A 21,521-nucleotide genomic window follows, 5' to 3' on the forward strand; every position below is an offset into this window, starting at 1 on the left:
TAATAACCAAACCTTTAGCGTGGTATGATAACAATAACACAAGATATGTTACTATAGCTATTACAGTGATCTAATTACCACCCAAAACCTATGTACATAATTGTCATTGTAAATAAAACTAAATAATATTCCATACTAGCTCATTGTTCCCTCTGTTTAAAATCAGACCTTTCTTCTATCTTTAACCCCTTCCCGACCTTTGACGCCACGTAGGCATCATGAAAGTCGGTGCCAATCCGACCCATGACGCCTATGTGGCGTCATGGAAAGATCGCGTCCCTGGAGATCCAGTGAAAGAGTTAACTCCAATTTCACCCGATCTGCAGGGACAGGGGGAGTGGTAGTTTAGCCAAGGGGGGGGTGGCTTCACCCCCCGTGGCTACGATCGCTCTGATTGGCTGTTGAAAGTGAAACTGCCAATCAGAGCGATTTGTAATATTTCACCTATTAAAACTGGTGAAATATTACAATCCAGCCATGGCCGATGCTGCAATATCATCGGCCATGGCTGGAAACACTAATGTGCCCCCACCCCACCGATCGCCCCCCAGCCCTCCGATCTGTCCGGTACACTGCTCCAGCTCCCCTCCATCCTGTGCTCCGTTCCCCCCGTGCTCTTGTCCGCTCCCCCGGTGCTCCAATCACCCCCCCCGTGCTCCAATCACCCCCCCTGCACTCCGATCCACCCCCCCCCGTGCTCCGTTCCACCCCCCCGTGCTCTGTTCCACCCCCGTGCTCCGTTCCACCCCCCGCGCTCCGACCCCCCCGTGCTCTTTTCCACCCCATCATACTTACCGATCCTGCCGGGGTCCATCCGTCTTCTCCCTGGGCGCCGCCATCTTCCAAAATGGCGGGCGCATGCGCAGTGCGCCCGCCGAATTTGCCGGCCGGCAGATTCATTCCAAAGTGCATTTTGATCACTGAGATATAATCTATCACAGTGATCAAAATAAAAAAAATAATAAATGACCCCCCCCCCCTTTGTCACCCCCATAGGTAGGGACAATAAAAAAATAAAGAAATTTTTTTTTCCACTAATGTTAGAATAGGGTTAGGGTTAGGGCTAGGGGTAGGGTTAGGGTTAGGGTTTTGGTATGTGCACACGTATTCTGGTCCTCTGCGGATTTTTCCGCTGCGGATTTAATAAATCCGCAGTGCTAAACCGCTGCGGACTTACCGCGTTTTTTCTGCGCATTTCACTGCGGTTTTACAACTGCGATTTTCTATTGGAGCAGTTGTAAAACCGCTGCGGAATCCGCACAAAGAAGTGACATGCTGCGGAATGTAAACCGCTGCGTTTCCGTGCAGTTTTTCTGCAGCATGTGAACAGCGATTTTTGTTTCCCATAGGTTTACATTGAACTGTAAACTCATGGGAAACTGCAGCGGATCCGCAGCGTTTTCCGCAGCGTGTGCACATAGCCTAATTCTAAAGTATTCTAAAGGTATGTGCACACGGTGCGGATTGGCCGCTGCGGATTCGCAGCAGTGTTCCATCAGGTTTACAGTACCATGTAAACCTATGGAAAACCAAATCCGCTGTGCCCATGGTGCGGAAAATACCGCGCGGAAACGCTGCGTTGTATTTTCCACAGCATGTCAATTCTTTGTGCGGATTCCGCAGCGTTTTACACCTGTTCCTCAATAGGAATCCGCAGGTGAAATCCGCACAAAAAACACTGGAAATCCGCAGGTAAAACGCAGTGCCTTTTACCCGCGGATTTTTCAAAAATGATGCTGAAAAATATCACACGAATCCGCAACGTGGGCACATAGCCTTAGGGTTAGGGTTGGAATTAGGGTTGTGGTTAGGGTTGTGATTAGGGTTATGGCTACAGTTGGGATTAGGGTTAGGGGTGTGTTGGGGTTAGTGTTGGAGGTAGAATTGAGGGGTTACCACTGTTTAGGCACATCAGAGGTCTCCAAACGCAACATGGCGCCATCATTGATTCCAGCCAATCTTGTATTCAAAAAGTCAAATGGTGCTCCCTCAATTCCGAGCCCCGACGTGTGCCCAAACAGTGGTTTACCCCCACATATGGGGTACCAGCATACTCAGGATAAACTGCGCAACAATTACTGGGGTCCAATTTCTTCTGTTACCTTTGTGAAAATAAAAAAATGCTTGCTAAAACATCATTTTTGAGGAAAGAAAAATGATTTTTTATTTTCACGGCTCTGCGTTGTAAACGTCTGTGAAGCACTTGGGGGTTCAAAGTGCTCACCACATATCTAGATAAGTTCCTTGGGGGGTCTAGTTTCTAAAATGGGGTCACTTGTGGGGGGTTTCTACTGTTTAGGCACACCAGGGGCTCTGCAAACGCAACGTGACGCCCGCAGACCATTCCATCAAAGACTGCATTTCAAAAGTCACTACTTCCCTTCTGAGCCCCGACGTGTGCCCAAACAGTGGTTTACCTTCACACATGGGGTATCAGCGTACTCAGGAGAAACTGGACAACAACTTTTGGGGTCCAATTTCTCCTGTAACCCTTGGGAAAATAATAAATTCTGGGCTAAATAATTATTTTTGAGGAAAGAAAACGTATTTATTATTTTCACGGCTCTGCATTATAAACTTCTATGAAGCACTTGGGGGTTCAAAGTGCTCACCACACATCTAGATAGATGGTTCCATTCGGGGTCTAGTTTCCAAAATGGGGTCACTTGTGGGGGGTTTCTACTGTTTAGCCACATCAGGGGCTCTGCAAACGAAACGTGACGCCCGCAGAGCATTCCATCAAAGTCTGCATTTCAAAACGTCACTACTTCACTTCCGAGCCCTGGCATGTGCCCAAACAGTGGTTTACCCCCACATATGGGGTATCAGCGTACTCAGGACAAACTGGACAACAACTTTTGGGGTCAAATTTCTCCTGTTACCCTTGGGAAAATAAAAAATTGCAGGCTAAAAGATCATTTTTGAGAAAATAATTTTTTTTTTTTTAATTTTCATGGCTCTGCGTTATAAACTTCTGTGAAGCACTTGGGGGTTCAAAGTCCTCACCACATGTCTAGATTAGTTCCTTTGGGGGTCTAGTTTCCAAAATGGGGTCATTTGTGGGGGATCTCCAATGTTTAGGCACACAGGGGCTCTCCAAACATGACATGGTGTCCGCTAATGATTGGAGCTAATTTTCCATTTAAAAAGCCAAATGGCGTGCCTTCCCTTCCGAGCCCTGCCGTGCGCAGTCAATATATGTGGGGGGCTGCCTTTTCCTTTGGGGAATTTCTCTGAGGCAAGGTAGGCTTTATTTTCTATCTTTAGGGCTAGTTAGCTCTTAGGCTGTGAAGAGGCGTCTAGGTCGTGTTAGGTACGCTCCACGGCTATTTCTAGTTGTGTGATAGGATTAGGGGTTGCGGTCGGCAGAGCTCCCACTTCCCAGAGCTTGTCCTGTGTGAGTTTAACCATCAGGTCGTTCCAGGTGCTCCTAACCACCAGGTCATAACAGCTCTCCAAACGCGACATGGTGTCTGCTAACAATTGGAGCTAATTTTCCATTCAAAAAGTCAAATGGCGCGCCTTCCCTTTCAAGCCCTGCCATGTGCCCAAACAGTGGTTTACCCCCACATATGAGGTATTGGTGCACTCAGGAGAAATTGCCCAACAAATTTTAGGATCCATTTTATGCTGTTGCCCATGTGAAAATGAAAAAATTGAGGCTAAAAGAATTTTTTTGTGAAAAAAAAGTACTTTTTCATTTTTACGGATCAATTTGTGAAGCACCTGGGGGTTTAAAGTGCTCACTATGCATCTAGATAAGTTCCTTGGGGCGTCTAGTTTCCAAAATGGGGTCACTTGTGGGGGAGCTCCAATTTTTAGGCACACGGGGGCTCTCCAAACGTGACACGGTGTCCGCTAAAGAGTGGAGCCAATTTTTCATTCAAAAAGTCAAATGGCGCTCCTTCCCTTCCAAGCCCTGCCGTGCGCCCAAACAGTGGTTTACCCCCACATATGAGGTATCAGCGTACTCAGGACAAATTGGACAACAACTTTCGTGGTTCAGTTTCTCCTTTTACCATTGGGAAAATAAAAAAATTGTTGCTAAAATATAATTTTTGTGACTAAAAAGTTAAATGTTCGTTTTTTCCTTCCATGTTGCTTCTGCTGCTGTGAAGTACCTGAAGGGTTAATAAACTTCTTGAATGTGGTTTTGAGTACCTTGAGGGGTGCATTTTTTAGAATGGTGTCACTTTTTCGTATTTTCAGCCATATAGACCCCTCAAACTGACTTCAAATGTGAGGTGGTCCCTAAAAAAAAATGGTTTTGTAAATTTCGTTGTAAAAATGAGAAATCGCTGGTCAAATTTTAACCCTTATAACTTCCTGGCAAAAAAAAATTTTGTTTCCAAAATTGTGCTGATGTAAAGTATACATGTGGGAAATGTTATTTATTAACTATTTTGTGTCACATAACTCTCTGGTTTAACAGAATAAAAATTCAAAATGTGAAAATTGCGAAATTTTCAAAATTTTCGCCAAATTTCCGTTTTTATCACAAATAAACGCAGAATTTATTGACCTAAATTTACCACTAACATGAAGCCCAATATGTCACGAAAAAACAATCTCAGAACCGCTAGGATCCGTTGAAGCGTTCCTGAGTTATTACCTCATAAAGGGACACTGGTCAGAATTGCAAAAAACGGCAAGGTCTTTAAGGTCAAAATAGGCTGGGTCATGAAGGGGTTAACATTCTAAAGATGCCTGAAGTTATGACTTTATGAAATGATGAGACTAAGGCTGGGTTCACATTGCGTTAATGGGAAAGCGCTAACGGACAGCGTTGCACGGCGAAATTAACGCCGTGCAACGCGTCCGTTAGCGCGCCCATTCACAGCAATGGGAACGCGCAGCACTAGCGTGTGCCATGTTCGGCACGCGCTATGCGACGCGCCGGTGTTTCCTGGCGCGCCGCGGATGCTGCTTGCAGCGTCCGAGGCGCGCCCGCGGTCCGTTCCCCGCTCTTGCAGATCGGGGATCTGCGAGAGCGGGGACGTTACCGCGACCCCGGGACGCGGCCCCATTAAAAACATTGCGTTAGCGCAACCCGCTAGCGCTAAACGGGTTGCACTAACGCAATATGAACCTAGCCTAATTGTTATTACCTTAAATGGGATGATCGTGGATGAGTTGTACTCCCCATGAGTAACCCCTTTAAATTTAAAGTTATTTTCACATGAGCATGTTAGGACCAGCAGGATTTGAGGCTACAATATAATGTTTAGTAATAAATTCAGGCTTTAGATCTTTTCTGTATTTTTATTATAATTTATCTCCTGTGTAGAAGATGTTTCTTTATACACATATGTAGAAGTCATTGTGCAAAATACTTCAAAACATAATAACTTTAATCTGTACATTTGGATAATATAAATCTTACAAAGGTCTGTTGAAAAACACCAAATTATTTTGATAAACCACAGTATAAGACAACACCATGACCTTCCTTATATTACATGCCTCTTTTACAGTACATTCATTCTTTTCGAAAAGCAAACTAAGGCCTTATGCACATATACAGTATAAGAAAACAGAATAAAGAATACTCCTATTGTGTTGTCTTTAAAGACAATTTTTTGGAAAATTCATAGTCTGGGCAATAAATACAGGAGAAGAGCCCTCACAACAGGGTCATTCTACTGGTTTAGGTTCATGGCACCATGACCCACCTTGTCTTAGGACAAAAGGGTTTGGCACTTGATAGTTACTCATGCATGTCCTTTACAGAAGAAGAGGGTGTCCTAAGCCTTAGGATAGTTTTTCTTTGCTCTGTTTTTTTTTATGGAGAAATTAACACCTCCCATGAGGAAAGTTCCTATCAAAGGTCTAAAAAAAAAAAGTCACTTTCTAGCGACTTGGATGGACCCTCATAATGTAAATCTCCCAACCACAACTGTAGAATGATCAACTCTGTAAGGGAGTATTATTATATTACCATAAAATTATTAGAATTAAATATTTCAAACACTAAAAGAAAAGTTCACCATACACGGGGCAAAAGTTTGCTTTTCTTGCCTTACGATGTACATAAAAAAATAAGCTTCTGCAAGTCATATTCATTTCACAGCTACCAGATTTAAAATGACATTCACAAAAAAATACAAAGAATTTTAAAGCGCTAAAATCACAGAGCTTCTTACAAAAGTGAAAACTGTACAAACAATGATTGTGAAATGCAATACGACAAAGGCTACGTGGAAGGTGGAAAGTGAAGGATGCATATAGTTGTAACCGATTTCTTAAACTGACTTAATGAATAACGAATGCACGGGCTGACATATTTAATAAGAGGATAGTGCGGAATATAACATTGATGTGTCAGGTAGATACTGGCGAGAGAGTTTAAATTTAAAGTTCACCCCCTAAGACAATAATGACATCCCAGGTTCAAAACTTTCGAACTACTAAAATATCATTAAGGCTAGGTTTAGATTGCGTTAGAGCAATCCATTTAGCGCCCAGCGCTAGCGGATTGCGCTAACGCAGTGTTTTAAAAGGGGTCGCGTTAAACGTCCCCGCTCTCGCAGATCTCCTATCTGCAAGAGCGGGGAACGGACCTCGGGCGCGCCTCGGACGCTGCAAGCAGCGTCCGCGGCGCGCCACAAAACACCGGCACATCGCTAGCGCGTGCCGAAAATGGCATGCGCTAGTGATGCGCGTCCCCATTGCTGTTAATGGGCGCGCTAATGGAAGCGTTGCACGGCGTTAATTTCGCCGTGCAACGCTGTCCATTAGCGCGGTCCCATTAACGCAATGGGAACCTAGCCTAACTTAGACATCTTGAAATGCTATACTCAAGAGGAATAGGGTCAACTGTGACCAACCAGATAATGTAGACTTTATTACAGTAGATTTTAAACTCTATTAGATTGTTCGTTTGTTTTTTTTTAAAAAAAGATCCAGATGGGTAAATGCCAAGGGGGAACTTAAAGGGATTATTTATCTTATAACACATATTTGAATTGATCACAAGACAGAGCCACCATGTCCAAGCATTAGACATACAGCTATGTGCATCATTATTTCCCCTTCTGATTAGCTCTCGAAGTAAACCCCTAAACTTTCCATTACCAAATGGAGGCCAAATAGAGACTGAGCTTTTCCATTTGGTAGAGCAAGTAAAAAAAGAATATATGTTAAAGCATACACCCGGATTCAGATATGACGTTACGTTGCCGAAATGAGCGGCGCACATACCATAGATTTGCGTAGGTGGCAATGATGCTGCTCGAGCAAATTATGTTATCACGCCACAGGGCTGACTAGTCTGGGGAAACTAATGCCCCAGTGTCAAACCTGCACCAATACAATACAATGTGAACATAGCCTTATTGGTTTTAGTGTGCACACTGTAATTCTTCATTTTGCCTGTGGGGGTGCTGCAGGGAAATTTAACGACTGCTGATCACTGGTCATTCCAATATCTTATCAGATTACTTTGTAAGAGGGGTCCTTTTTACAAAAAGAGATGGTAAAAAACAGATAACCATTTTAATAAAATGTTGGTGTGAACTGTAAAAACGGAAAATTTTATTTAATCCAGACTACCTTTTTTTAGTATTTTAAAGCACCGTGAGATATTTTATATATAAGGAATAGAGATCATGGTAAACTAGATACAGCTCCATATAAACTTGACACTTTATACATGGAGCTTATATTCTTTCTAAAGTGGAGATTTGTGTGGCTAAGATTATTGCTTTAGGCATAAGGAAAGGGTAATAATGATCAGAAGCTATTACGAGTCCAAATGGTTTCTTTTAGTTGTACAAAAATTGCAAATGTGATATAAAAGTAAAACACAGGAAATATATGTTATGGTGAATATTAATAATTTACAATTGTAATGAACAAAGGAAAAGAAATACAATACTTTTTAGTAAATTTTCACATATATACAGATTAGTTGCCGACTTAAAGACAACTGAGGATTATGGCAAGGAAATCTATTTTACAGAGAGAAAAAAATCTAGGATGGGGAATGTCTTTTGTAGTAGTCTGTGACTCTTGACGTTAATAGAAGGTTCTTTGTGCTCCCCGGTGTCACCGCAGTCTGAATCCAGAGCAGATGGCGAGGGTACTGGAAAAATGTGCTACAGCAGGTTTTGACATAGTCAAGGAAAGCCGTACCCTTTAATAAAGCGCCTTGCAGTATGGAAAGTGCTACGACCAACAAATAGAAATAAAAAAAATAATAATAATAAAGGTAAAAAAAGAGACGTTGCAAGTTCTTTTATCTTCTTTCAGTAAAGTGCTGATGACAGAAGTAGGTTGGTATGTGTTTAGTGCTACTCGGCAGAAATGAAGGTGTCCATGTGTTTCCATTGCCAGTCTGAATCTTACACAGGCCCATGACGGGCTTCATATTTTGCCAAAATGTTTTTGCATTTGCCAAGCTCTTTCCGAAGGTCGGCAACCTCCAGCCGTAAGGCAGAATTCTCCTTCTCGAGGAATGAGGCCCGGATGGCAATCTGGTTCTCTTTGAGCCTGCGTGCATCTCTTGATCTCTTGGCAGCCATATTGTTCTTTTTGCGCCTTGCCCAGTATTTTTCATCCTGCTCATTTGTTCAAAGACAAAATGGAACATGTTAGACTTTGGGACCATGGAAAAGGGAGGTGACAGATAACGTGGAGTAGGGAGAAAACTACCACATCTAGATTTTAGTCAGAAAAATACAAAGCAGAGTAATAAAAGGTAGAGTTATCAGAAGCTGACGTAAAGGTTCAGTAACTTGTCCTATCTCACGGTATACTTTCTCTGATCTAGTTACTGCAGTTAATCATTCTGTCACCCGAGCCATGCCCATCCTCATATTAACAAATTGCAAAATGAAATCTTTTAATCCAGTCCCGCTGTATCCAAGGTTGGCAAGATGAGATCACGTGCTCTCGAGAGGCGACTGACTGGGTTAATCTCCTTACCCCGTCCCTAGAATCAAACCACCAATCAGCCTACTTTACTCGAACAGCGAGCCAGGATTAAATATTCCAACGAGTGACCACAGCAACTGATGTGATTAAAGGAAAACGGAGGCTCTTTGTTACACTGGCAGGGATCTAGCTGGCTCACTGGTGCTTAGCGATAAAATCATTTTAATTAGCTTGTATTTCCGTTATTGCAGCACATGAATTGTTTTTGTTCCAAAGGATTCAGGTTTCCCATGCAAACAAAAAGTTGAAGAATACATCCAGATAGATTTCTGAGCATGTCCTGTTCACGTGTGAGGATTAGCGGTTAAGCTGTGAACATCCTGAGATACAGTTTGTCATTAAAGGGGACCAGTCAATTTGAAAATGGCATGTGATCTTCAGGCAGGATGTTATTGAGCAGGAGAAGCTGAGCAGAATCATATACATTGTTGTGGGAAACGTTTCTGTATAACTTGTATTTTATTCATTGAAATCCCTGGTGTCTGTACACATAAGAGTCCAGTTGACGATCCTACTAGTGATTGACAGTGATTGATCTTCCATGCATGACTGCTTACAGAGATATCTGTCAATCACTAGTAGGACCACCCACTGGAATCTGGAAACATCAGAGATAATTCATAAAATACAAGTTATACTGAATATTTTCCAACAAACATGTATATCATTCTGCTCAGCTTCTACTCCTTTACATTGTGCTGTCCACAGATCAGACTGTATGTTTGAGGTGACAGGTTCCCTTTAAACAGAATCTGTCAGCAGGATTTCACACCTAAAACTATTTATATGCACACGTAGGTCTTTCAAAGATAAGTTCAGCAACACCTTTAAAAGGCCAGTCCATTCCTACATTACTGAGAAACCAGCTTTTGAATTGATTTTCAAATGAGGCTCAAGATCTATCTGTAGATCTGAAGCCTCTGTCACTCCAGCTTGATTCTCCACCCAACGCTGCCTCCTCCTGTCTGACTGATAACTCCTTTACCTAAAGCAGTGTTCCCCAACTCCGGTCCTCAAGAGCCACCAACAGGTCATGTTTTCAGGATTTCCTTAGTATTGCACAGGTGATGCAATTATCACCTGTGCAATACTAAAGAAATCCTGAAAACATGACCTGTTGGTGGCTCTTGAGGACCGGAGTTGGGGAACACTGACCTAAAGTCAGACATCATAGAAGTGGTCAGGAACAGGAAGATTCCGAACTGAGTAAGGAATAGAGCTGGAGTGACAGAGGTTTCAGCTCTACCATAGCCCTCAGCCTCATTTGCATATAAATTAAAATGCTGATTTCTCAGTTATGGAGGAATGGACTGGACATGTAAAGTGTTGCTGGACTTGAAAGAGTTACATGTACATAGAAATAGTTTTGGGGGTCCTGCCGACAGCTTCCCTTTAAAGAGACACTTCCAAGTTTACACATGTCTCAACAAATGTAGTCTTACCTAAGTTTTAGCTACCTTCTACTATACAAATCTGTGATTTTAACAAATATATATCTAGTGACAATTCAAATAGTCAAAATATCTACAGTACCTACTAAGACATAATCCTTGGTCACAAGCCATCATCACTAAATATGATGCACATTAGAAATATTCTAGGCAGAACATTTAAATAAGCATGGTCAAGTCTATGATCACCTTAAAGCCTGGCATGACCAAGAAAACTGTACCCCTAAAGTTTTAGATGACATACAGTACTCATGGACAACGTTCCTTTGTGTCTCCATAGAGATTTATACTGTCTCTATGACTATTAATATCTCCTAGGAATAATGAAGAGAATAATTCAAAGGCACCAGCATGCACAATCACACTTACTGTAGTCTCCTGTGCCACCTGCCAAATATTCATTCCCTCCTAAAATGCATGTCAGTTATAGAACAAATTTTGCAATACAAGTATTTTTATACACTCACATGTCCAGTCCTCAGCTACATTGAACATCATGAGGTACATTGTACAAAAATCTGATAAAATTGAAAAAAATTATCTTGGGCTGTCTGGGTTCTTATAATATTGGTGTAAAAAAAATCCCCTTAAAACTAAAATAATTATTCAGCTCTCAGTAATATGGCTTCTTACAGGTATCAAGTGTCAAGGATAGGATAGAAATCAGATTCTGTTAGAAATAAGCAGGGCGACATGCCTTAAATTGCGTTTGGATAAGGCGTCCTGCTTTGTCCTGACGGTTTTCAATCCCATTCTTGAGACCAAACATTGGCTTTGAAACAGAGCTTCAATACAGTCATCTGAATGTAGCCCTAGACCAGCAAGAACATCTTGTGCACCGTTTCCAACTTACCTTCAGATCTTCTGGTATGAAGACCTTGCGGGCCTTCTTAATCATTGGCTGAGGCTTTAATTCTTCTTCGGAAAACTTGCGTTTCCTGGGGTCAAACATCTCTTGACCTGGGATACTGGACAGGGCAAGATCTGCTGGGTCTGGTTCATATCCTACGGCTACTTGGATAGTCTCTGGATCTATTGGACTTGGGGTGTTGCGGTTTCCTGGCAAAATCTGACCTGAAAGACATTGCCCAATTAAGGAATATTAGACTATTTTAGATTATTTCTAGATGATAAAAGAATTGTAATTACAGAGTACAGCAGATTTCCCCATACTATATGTAGCTGTTCTTTTTTTGCTTATTATCATATGTACTAAAGCCATTTTACAGTTCTATGTCGTCAGGGTTATGGATTTTATGCCCCTAACTGCATATATAGGAACAGAGGGTCTTTTCTTGTTAAGTGACAACTAAAAGTACCATGATCTATCATAAGCTGAATAAATGCATATATATAGGAAGACAGAAACAACAAGCACGTCATGACTTGGAAATGGTGAACACATAAGGCTGCCGTCACACTATCAGTATTTGGTCAGTATTTTACCTCAGTATTTGTAAGCTAAAACCAGGAGTGGGTGATAAATCCAGAAGTGGTGACATGTTTCTATTATACTTTTCCTCTAATTGTTCCTCTCCTGGTTTTGGCTTACACATACTGAGGTAAAATACTGACCAAATACTGCTAGTGTGACGGCAGCCTAATAAACAGACTTGTTCTTTACAGGGAAAGACCAGCACCTCCAGAGACAAATATAGGAAGAGGATAATGGCCTCTTTGGAGTCCACCATAAGCTGAGCAGCCTAGACAATATAAATACCAGTAATGCACAGGGCATTTTTCTTGCCCATTTCGTCTTTACAGTACATTTAACCAAGCTCCTGTTCTATTTTCTACCTTGTTACTATGGGAAGTTCTCCAGTCTGAGAATATGCACAGCTCATAGCCCGATGTTTTACTTATTTGGCTTTATTTCCCCAATAAATAGCAAAACTTAAAAATTCTATGCTGCAAAAAATGTTTTCATTACATTTATCATCTATTGCAAGGGAAAAAAAAAGCTCATCGGAGTCAAAGTCGTAGGCCACGTTCACACATTCAGTATTTGGTCAGAATTTTACCTCAGTATTTGGCTTACAGATGCTGAGGTAAAAAACTCACCAAATACTGAACGTGGCCTTTAAGAAATTAACAGCAAATTCCTTGAACGGAACCATAAAAAGGATCCAGTTGTTACTGTGCAGGCGAAAAAGGAGTTGCCTTTTATCATGTTTGCGTATGCGTTCTCACAGACAGTTGTCTTACTGCAAAAATAACTTCTTGTTCCCTGTCGAGGCGCTGCATAAGGTATACAATTCTGTAATTCTTCCCCTTGAGAAAGCGGTGTTATAGACAGGTGAAACGCGCGTCGGGGTATCTACACCCGGTCCAGGACCCTCCCTGCATTTGGTAAGCACTTTTTTTTATTCCCTGGTCTGCATATTGACAGAATGATCTGAGAGTTATGGCTGGGTTCTTTGGCTTGCCATTTATGGGCGATGTACTACTGCACTTGCACCTTATTTAATGCAACTATTGTACAGAGTGGGCAGGTGCAATTAGCAGGGTCCTCTTTTTCTGTGTCATTTTCCTGCAGAGATTTGTTTTTGATTTATTGGATGATATGATTTATTATGTTGATTTTTTGAATTATTAATAAATTTACTATTTTTATATTTTTATACCTAATTGCTCCTCCTGATTCCTCCGTGTGATATATATTGATTTTGGAGTTGGTTTGTTTTTTTGTTTTTGAATGGGCTATTTTTAGGCCCTGTTGTAATGTTTACAATATGCTATTGAGGTTTTTGTGTATATATATATATATATATATATATATATATATATATATATATATATATATATATATATATATATATATATATATATATTTATATATTTAATCAACCTACAGTTGTGCTCAAAAGTTTACATACCCCGGCAGAATTTTTGCTTTCTTGGACTTTTTTAAGTGAATGTGGATGATAAAACCAAAACTTTTTCTCCACTTATGGTTAGTGGTTTGGTGAAGCCATTTATTGTCAAACTACTGTGTTTTATCTTTTTAAATCATAATGACAACCCACAACATCCAAATGAGTGGAGAAAAAGTTTAAAAGTTTTGGTGCTATTCTCAGGAAAAAGGACAAGAAAGCTATGTTCCCTTATAATATAGCGAGTATCTTCCTTATTCCAAAAAAATACAGAAACATCAGATATTTTCTTTCTATCACTCCAAAGTATTAAAGCAAACAATACCAGTGTCTGCCACTAGAGGACAGCAGTCAGTCAGTTTACTGCTCAGCCACATCTATGAGCAGAACTGTCATTAAACAGCTGAAAATCCTGATTAAAAACCCTGTATTCTGGAGGCAGCAATCAAACCGAAAGGGTAGAGAAAGCAGCCTGATTAAGGAGTTGTCCAAGTGCTTGATTGGCGTGACTCTGAAATTTGCCAGTGACAGAAATAGCTTTGATGAAATCACATGATCTCTTCAAAGATTGGATACATTTGATTTAATCCTAGTTTAACCTCTTCTACGCTGCAATATTGCTATGCTAGTAGTTAGGATACATATCTCGATATCACCATAAAATATAAAAAAAAAACATGTCTTCTGGACTTGCTGTACAATAAAATCGGCTATTCACATATTATCATAGTAGGGACAAAAGGAAACGATCACGTCGTACATGCAGTCCGATCTGTGGCAGGACGGTAAAGAGAAGGAGAAGCTGAGCAGAATTACATATAGGTTTGTGGGAAAGATTCAGTATAACTTGTCATTTATTCATTGAAATCCCTGGTACTTTTATACATGGGCGGTCCTACTCAGTGATTGGCAGCTGTCTCTGCATGCGCAGTCATACACGGAGGACTGTTAATCACCGAGAAGGACCGCCCACCGGACTCCTATGTCTACAGACACCAGGGATTTCAGTAAATAAAATACAAGCTTTACTAAATGTTTTCCCATTAAAACGTACATCGATCGGTTCAGCTCCTCCTGCTGTATTACATCCGGCCTACAGATCAGATGCCATTTTCAAACTGACAGGTTCCCTTTAAGTAAGCCTTGGTTTCTAGCTCATGGTACAAATATTAGGTGCATTATAACCTGCTATAATATGACCCACTGGGCATGTGGACTGCTACTTTCATCACCAGTGGACAGCCAGCAGCCGATTGATTAGGTTGGACTTATCAGTTGGCATAGTAACCGATAGGTCACAAAAGATAAACCGTATTTCCCTCTAGCTTTGACTGAAATAACATGTCCTATATATAAAAGCCATACATATACAGTACAGACCAAAAGTTTGGACACACCTTCTCATTTAAAGATTTTTCTGTATTTTCATGACTATGAAAATTGTACATTCACACTGAAGGCATCGAAAGTTTGAATTAACACATGTGGAATTATATACTTAACAAAAAAGTGTGAAACAACTGAAATTATGTCTTATATTATAGGTTCTTCAAAGTAGCCACCTTTTGCTTTGATGCCTGCTTTGCACACTCTTGGCATTCTCTTGATGAGCTTCAAGAGGTAGTCACAGGGAATGGTTTACACTTCACAGGTGTGCCCTGTCAGGTTTAATAAGTGGGATTTCTTGCCTTATAAATGGGGTTGGGACCATCAGTTGTGTTGTGCAGAAGTCTGGTGGATACACAGCTGATAGTCCTACTGAATAGTCTATTTGTAGAATTTGTATTATGGCAAGAAAAAAGCAGCTAAGTAAAGAAAAATGAGTGGCCATCACCATCAAGAGCTACAAAGAAACTGGCTCACATGAGGACCACCCCAGGAAAGGAAGACCAAGAGTCACCTCTGCTTCTGAGAATAAGTTTATCCGAGTCACCAGCCTCAGAAATCGCAGGTTAACAGCAGCTCAGATTAGAGACCAGGTCAATGCCACACAGAGTTCTAGCAGCAGACACATCTCTACAACAACTGTTAAGAGGAGACTTTGTGCAGCAGGCCTTCAAGGTAATATAGCTGCTAGGAAACCACTGCTAAGGACAGGCAACAAGCAGAAGAGACTTGTTTGGGCTAAAGAACACAAGGAATGGACATTAGACCAGTGGCATACTGAACCAGCATGGCTACCACAGCATCTTGCAGCGGCATGCTATTCCATCCGGTTTGCGTTTAGTTGGACCATCATTTATTTTTCAACCGGACAATGACCCCAAACACACCTCCAGGCTGTGTAAGGGCTATTTGACCAAGAAGGAGAGTGATTGGGTGCTACGTCAGATGACCTGGCCTCCACAGTCACCAGATCTGAACCCAATCGAGATGGTTTGGGGTTATCTGGACCGCAGAGTGAAACCAAAAGGGCCAACAAGTGCTAAGCATCTCTGGGAACTCCTTCAAGATTGTTGGAAGACCATTCCCGGTGACTACCTCTTGAAGCTCATCAAGACAATGCCAAGAGTGTGCAAAATAGTCATCAAAGCAAAAGGTGGCTACTTTGAAGAACCTAGAATAGAAGACATAATTTCAGTTGTTTCACACTTTTTTGTTAAGTATATAATTCCACATGTGTAAAGTTTTGATGCCTTCAGTGTGAATGTAGAATTTTCATAGTCATGAAAATACAGAAAAATCTTTAAATGAGAAGGTGTGTCCAAACTTTTGGTCTGTACTGTATATCTCCATGATGACATTGGTTATGATGGTTCTTCATCAGATATCACAAGGTTCAAGAAATCGGGGACAACTGCGACAGAAATAGGCAATAGCAAATAGTATTTGAAAGATTTTGAAGAAATCTTTTAAGTGGTGTTCAGATCTCTAAAAAAAAAAAATCATCTAAAACCTTTGTGTGAACATAGCATACCAATCAGTAATGGTCCCAATAGCTGAACCCCAAAACATAAGGGACAACTTATAAGCAGGAAAATCTATCAATATTATACATCTGTAGCTAGGGAAAGTTGCAGGAAAACTCCGGTCAGAGCTACAGTGAGGCCAGCTGGCAGATGATGACAAATCAAATAAATCTATTCATTAGGGACTGATTTTAAGATATACTGAAATATCTTGTAAATTGTCCATAAATCCACATTTCTGGGTATAGCTGAAATCTCAGTATGGTGTAAACGTGTTGGGAGTCTTATTTGCAGGATGCAGTCATTCGGGGTGGAGCTGCTAAAAGCAGTTCACAATCCTAATTTTACTCTGTAATCCTCTCTAATGTTAAGTCTTCACAGTACATGCAGGCATAGGGGCTGCACAGCACATACGAAAAGGCAGACAGGTGGCAGATTAGACGTGGCTTATCAAGAGGGCACACACAGGGAGATGCCACCCAGCGGTGATAGATCAGCGGGACACATGTCCAAGTTATGTCCCATGTAATTTGGTTCCATTTCCACTGTACCAATTGTGCCGATGCCACTGCAATCTAAGACCTCATTCAGACATCATTTTTTTGCATGAGTTTCATTGGCGTCCTTGATCCAATCTTCATCAGTGTTTCGTTATTGTTTCAGGTCCACTCCGAAGCCGGCCTGAAAATGCTCCCTCAAAATAATGAGCAGTGGCATTTCTGTGTAAAGACAGCTTGCTGTGCATATGTTCGGTCTTTTGAGCGACTTTTAATCACTTTACATTTCCAAAGCGGCTAAAAGAAGTGGCCTCTATTCTTCAGCCATTTTTCCACTCTACAGACATTCCATACTTTAAAATACAAGGCAACGGAATGGCTCAAAACAATGCAGACAATCAAAAATGACAAAAATGAGGTCAGGAAACAAAAAAAACCCTAAAAAAAATATTCATGGGAAAAGAAAATGCTGGCGTTTCCTAAAGCGTCTTCCTCTTGTTCGCATGTAAAAGACGTCTTGTGCATCCACCCTGAGGGCTCATTTACATTGGTTTTTGTCATATCAGTGCTATCCGTTTCTTCCATGGACAGCACTCATCCCTATGATATTCTATGGGGCTCTTCACATGTCCGATTCTTATCCTCGGACCGAGTGGTCCACAGAAAATATCAGTGACATGTCTGATTATGATGCCGAGTTTCAGGAAAAAAAATCGGTTGAACAAGTTTATGAATCCGTGAAAAAACAATGGACATAGAGTGACTGCAGACTTTTGTGAAAAAAATAAATAAACCCTTTAAGCTCTGCTCTTGTTTGCCACCATCACAATCCCTTAGAGCTTGCAGGATTGATCCTTAAAACTTTCTTGCCTATCAAGTCTTGGAGGTAGAGATTGATTGTTGTAGATTTTAGACAAATGCTCGATAAGCCAGATAAAGAGCTTTCACGAATCATTAGACAAACCACCAAAACAATGGCCACCTTGTTCCTGACATTTGTCTCAGCTTGACTTAATGATAAGACTTTAGGAAACTGCTGCCAGGCAATGCCAGTAAACCACAAGTACAGCACAGAATATCCCAATCTAAGCCTCTTCCTATGAAAGACAACACCATGGTGTGGCTCCGATGCTTGGTCCGGTAGCACCTGTCTTGCCTATGTCTCTTTGTTATTTCCTGTTTTTCTCTTCTTGCCCCCTTCCGCACGTGCTCCATATTGGTGGTATCTATTCATCATAATCCAGGTAGAAGGTAAGATGTCATGGTAACAAAGTGTGCGCCAACTATTAGGAAAACAAGCGCGCGACTATATCCCAGGCTTTATTTCCTATGATACTCGCCATGCTTAAGGATGCTATATTTAGGAAACAGATTGTACTGTTTACACTCAGTAAATGGTGACCAGACCGTACAAGGCTGATGGCGAGATACCAGGATTCTGCCGGGAAATGAGAGGAGGCCGATCACTTACAGTACTTACTGTAGATTGCTTTCCGAGTACAATAAATACACTTATATTGTCTTTAGTCAGAGATCTTGGCATGTGTAAAAGCTAGGACACTATAGACATGTGCATAAATAAGTCCGAGAACGTATTCCCAAGTGCAATGGGTGGTAGGCTTCCGCTAAGTACATCCATCCTCCATGGTATAAGGAAACTAGCAGCCGCTGCACCATCAGCCTGCATGGATGGTTCTCCTCATGCAGTCTTTATTCACAACACTTGCTTGCCCAGTTCTCACTCTACCAATTTAATGAATGCCTATCGGACATTTTTCATACTTAAACTGATAGGCAACTGCCTAATATTTATAGAAAACTTTCATAGCGGCATTCCAGCCATCTAATAGTTTATCTGGTGGCAATTTCATCTACTTTGCATCTAGATATTCCATTTTCCAATTTACTTTACTCTAGGGATGCCATCACGCGTACAAATTTGTGCAGTGAATTTCAAGCAAAAGGAAACGCAAATCACATCAAAACTCATGACAAAATCCTCACGGGTCACATGTGGATTTGTCATGGATTTTGATGCCAATTTTCTGTAGATTTCTTCGATATGGATTACAAAGGTTAAAATCCACTGCATAAACTGACAAGCTGAGGATTTAAAATTTTTTTGCATTGCATGGACGATTTTTCATACACTAGCTCATCCACTGGACTAAAAAAAATAGTAATACACTGAAAATTCCACCTGTAAGTTGGGTTGGAAAATGTGCAAGTTTCAACACACCATATAGGTTTTTGCGTTCAGCTCACCTCTGCAGAATTCTAGGATTCCTTTCTTTTCCTCAATCCTGTGCAAATTTGTGTAGCAAATTTCACATAAATGCACAACAAATCCACATCAAAACTCATGACAAAATCGCCAGGGATCACATGTGGAGTTTTGAGGCAGATGTCCTGTGGATTTCTTCAATATGCAATGCAAAGGTTATAATCCACTGCATTTACAGAGAAGCTGAGGATATAAATCCGTGCAGTAGCTCGGTTTCGACTATAGATATTTTTGGGATCAGTTTTGGCACAATATCTCATCCATTTGACTAAAAAATAGTAATACACCGGAGATTCCACCTGCACACTGGATTGGAAAATATGCAGGTTTCAACATAACATATAGGTTTTTGAATCCGTCTCACCCGCACACTTCTTTCATGATTTCTTTCTCTTCCTCTATCCTGTTTCCTGTCAAACACTATCACAATGACATCTGTACTCGCCAACATCTGGAATCCCAGAACTGATACATAGTACCTGTCTGATAAAAGTAGCATAACCCTCAATGGCCACTTTTCTGAAGTAGACTTCCTATAAAATTTCATTTTCCCCCTTGCATGCTGACTCAGGTCCATTTTTGTTTATTTAGGCTTCTTTCACACATCAGTTGTTTGGCGTCAGTCTATTCCGACATCGTGACGGATCCGTCAAAATTGTTGAGAAAACGGTTCTAACAGATCCGTTGTTATGACGCATCTGCGTATCTGGGAAAAGTATCTATTTTTTGGAGCATGCTCAATTGAAAAAGCAGATTGGGGCGACGGATCCGCCAAATGTCGGTCGCGACGGATCCGTTGCCCATAGGTGGCTATTCTAGGAAATGGCGGACACGACTGATCCGTCGTGAACCGCCATTTCGGCGCAGACAAAAAACGTTGCAATGTCCGTCAATGTGTAGACGACGTCTGCCAAATTTCGAAAGATTCGTCACATGGCAGATGGAACGGACGACCATCCGCCACAATCCGTCGCTAAAGCAAGTCTATGGGAAAATAGCGGATCCGCTATTTGATGAAAACGGCGGATTCAAACTGACGCCAAAAGACTGAAGTGTGAAAGAGGCCTAGATATAAAATTGTAAAATAGATTAAAAATGGAGAACATAGTGAAGCTTAAACCTTTTGTGTCTACAACTGAGGTAAGATGTCACGTAGCAAACGTAGCAGTGTAGCATTATTAGATGTGCTAAGATGTAGGTCAGAGTATGCTCCATTTACTTCAATAAATTCCAGAAAATGCCACTCAGGAGCTGTTTAGGAAGTTTGATCCGTTAAGCTGAAAAATTTGGGCTAAGTCTGTTCAAAAACAGCTCGTTATGTAACATCGTTTTTTTTTTTTTTTTTACAGCTGAAGGAGGTATGGAGCAAAAATACACTGCAATAATGTGTATGACAGGGTCACAAAGATGTCTTAAAATAGAAGTGAATTTAAGGATGACCTTCAAAATAACAGGCTATTGGAGAAACCGACAGATTCACTGTTTAGCCATAAGAATAAAACAATGATAATCTTGTGACAATGGCACCTGTCCAGGAGTAGAAAATATTCGGCAGCAAGAGAACAGTCAGTTCTTCATATTGATGTGCTCGAAATAGAGGAAAAAAAAGGGCAAGTGTAAGGATAGTAGACCAGTTTGTGGATGGGTAGGTCAAAGCCAGATCTTGTGGTATGGTGTGCGGTGGTTAGTACCTGCCGTACGAAAGACAACTGGTGAATTACAACAGTACTTTGGGCACAAAAAGCTCATTGATTAGGAGTGAAGACTAGCTCATCATGTCCGACCCTAAAGAACAGCTACTGTCACACAAAGTGTTAAAAAACATAATGCTGTCTATGATAGACAGGAGTCCGGACCGCGTATTGCAGCTTTCTGCCTATGCGGCGGCGTAAGTGCATACTGATCATATTGCCCAGGCCCTGTCAATCTCTGCAAAACCATTAGGGCTTGCTTATATGTTGCACAGTTTTCCCCACTAATTTTTGCTGCAGTAAAAATGCAGCGTTTTACAGTACCAGTAAAGTGAATGAGGTTTCTGCAATGCTCATGCTACTTATTTTTACCTTGCACATTTGAACCACCAAAGTTTTTTCTTCAAATCTGCGGCGTGTCAATTTTTTCGGCGATTTTGCACCATTTTTCACTCATTCAAATGAATAAGAAAAAAAGCGCATATAAAAAAGCGCATGTAAAAAAACGTATTTTATGCAGGTTTTTTTTTTTCTGCCGACAGCCTTATTTTTGCTGCAGAAAAGTCTGAACATAGCTGGATTATGGAGCAATGGAAAAAAAATGTCCAAAAATAATAAATTTAAAGATTTCATTGGAGTAGGAAAATAGTGCACAATAATCGCAAATTTGCTCGTATATACGTGAATATATGGAAAAAGATTGCGAACTAAAGGACATTACACTCATTTATGGAGAATATACCTATTAAGGAAATGCTCCTGTTTTTCATATGGAATTACAGGCCGTTAAATGTTTTTGATGCATACTATTCGCAACGCAATGGAAAAAAGTGGTCTGGTCTGATGAATCATGTTATCTTTTACATCATATGGATGGATCGC

At 40.9% G+C, this 21,521-nt stretch overlaps 1 protein-coding gene across 2 annotated transcripts in view; it reads right to left on the reverse strand.

Annotated features, from left to right (window-relative positions):
- Window positions 1-5,248: 5,248 nt before the first annotated feature.
- Window positions 5,249-21,521, reverse strand: part of HLF (HLF transcription factor, PAR bZIP family member) — a 43,406-nt gene continuing 27,133 nt past the window's right edge. Inside the window, exons 3-4 of one of the 2 annotated variants that reach the window (XM_069752457.1) lie at window positions 11,239-11,459; window positions 5,249-8,561 (exon numbers count right to left, since the gene is read on the reverse strand). In XM_069752457.1, the coding sequence (XP_069608558.1) occupies window positions 8,343-8,561; window positions 11,239-11,459 (440 nt within the window). In that variant the 3' untranslated portion in view covers window positions 5,249-8,342. The remainder of the gene's footprint in view (window positions 8,562-11,238; window positions 11,460-21,521) is intronic. The other variant, XM_069752458.1, reaches the window with a different exon arrangement.

This window comes from Ranitomeya imitator, chromosome 2, assembly GCF_032444005.1.
Source record: "Ranitomeya imitator isolate aRanImi1 chromosome 2, aRanImi1.pri, whole genome shotgun sequence".
NCBI lineage: Eukaryota > Metazoa > Chordata > Amphibia > Anura > Dendrobatidae > Ranitomeya > Ranitomeya imitator.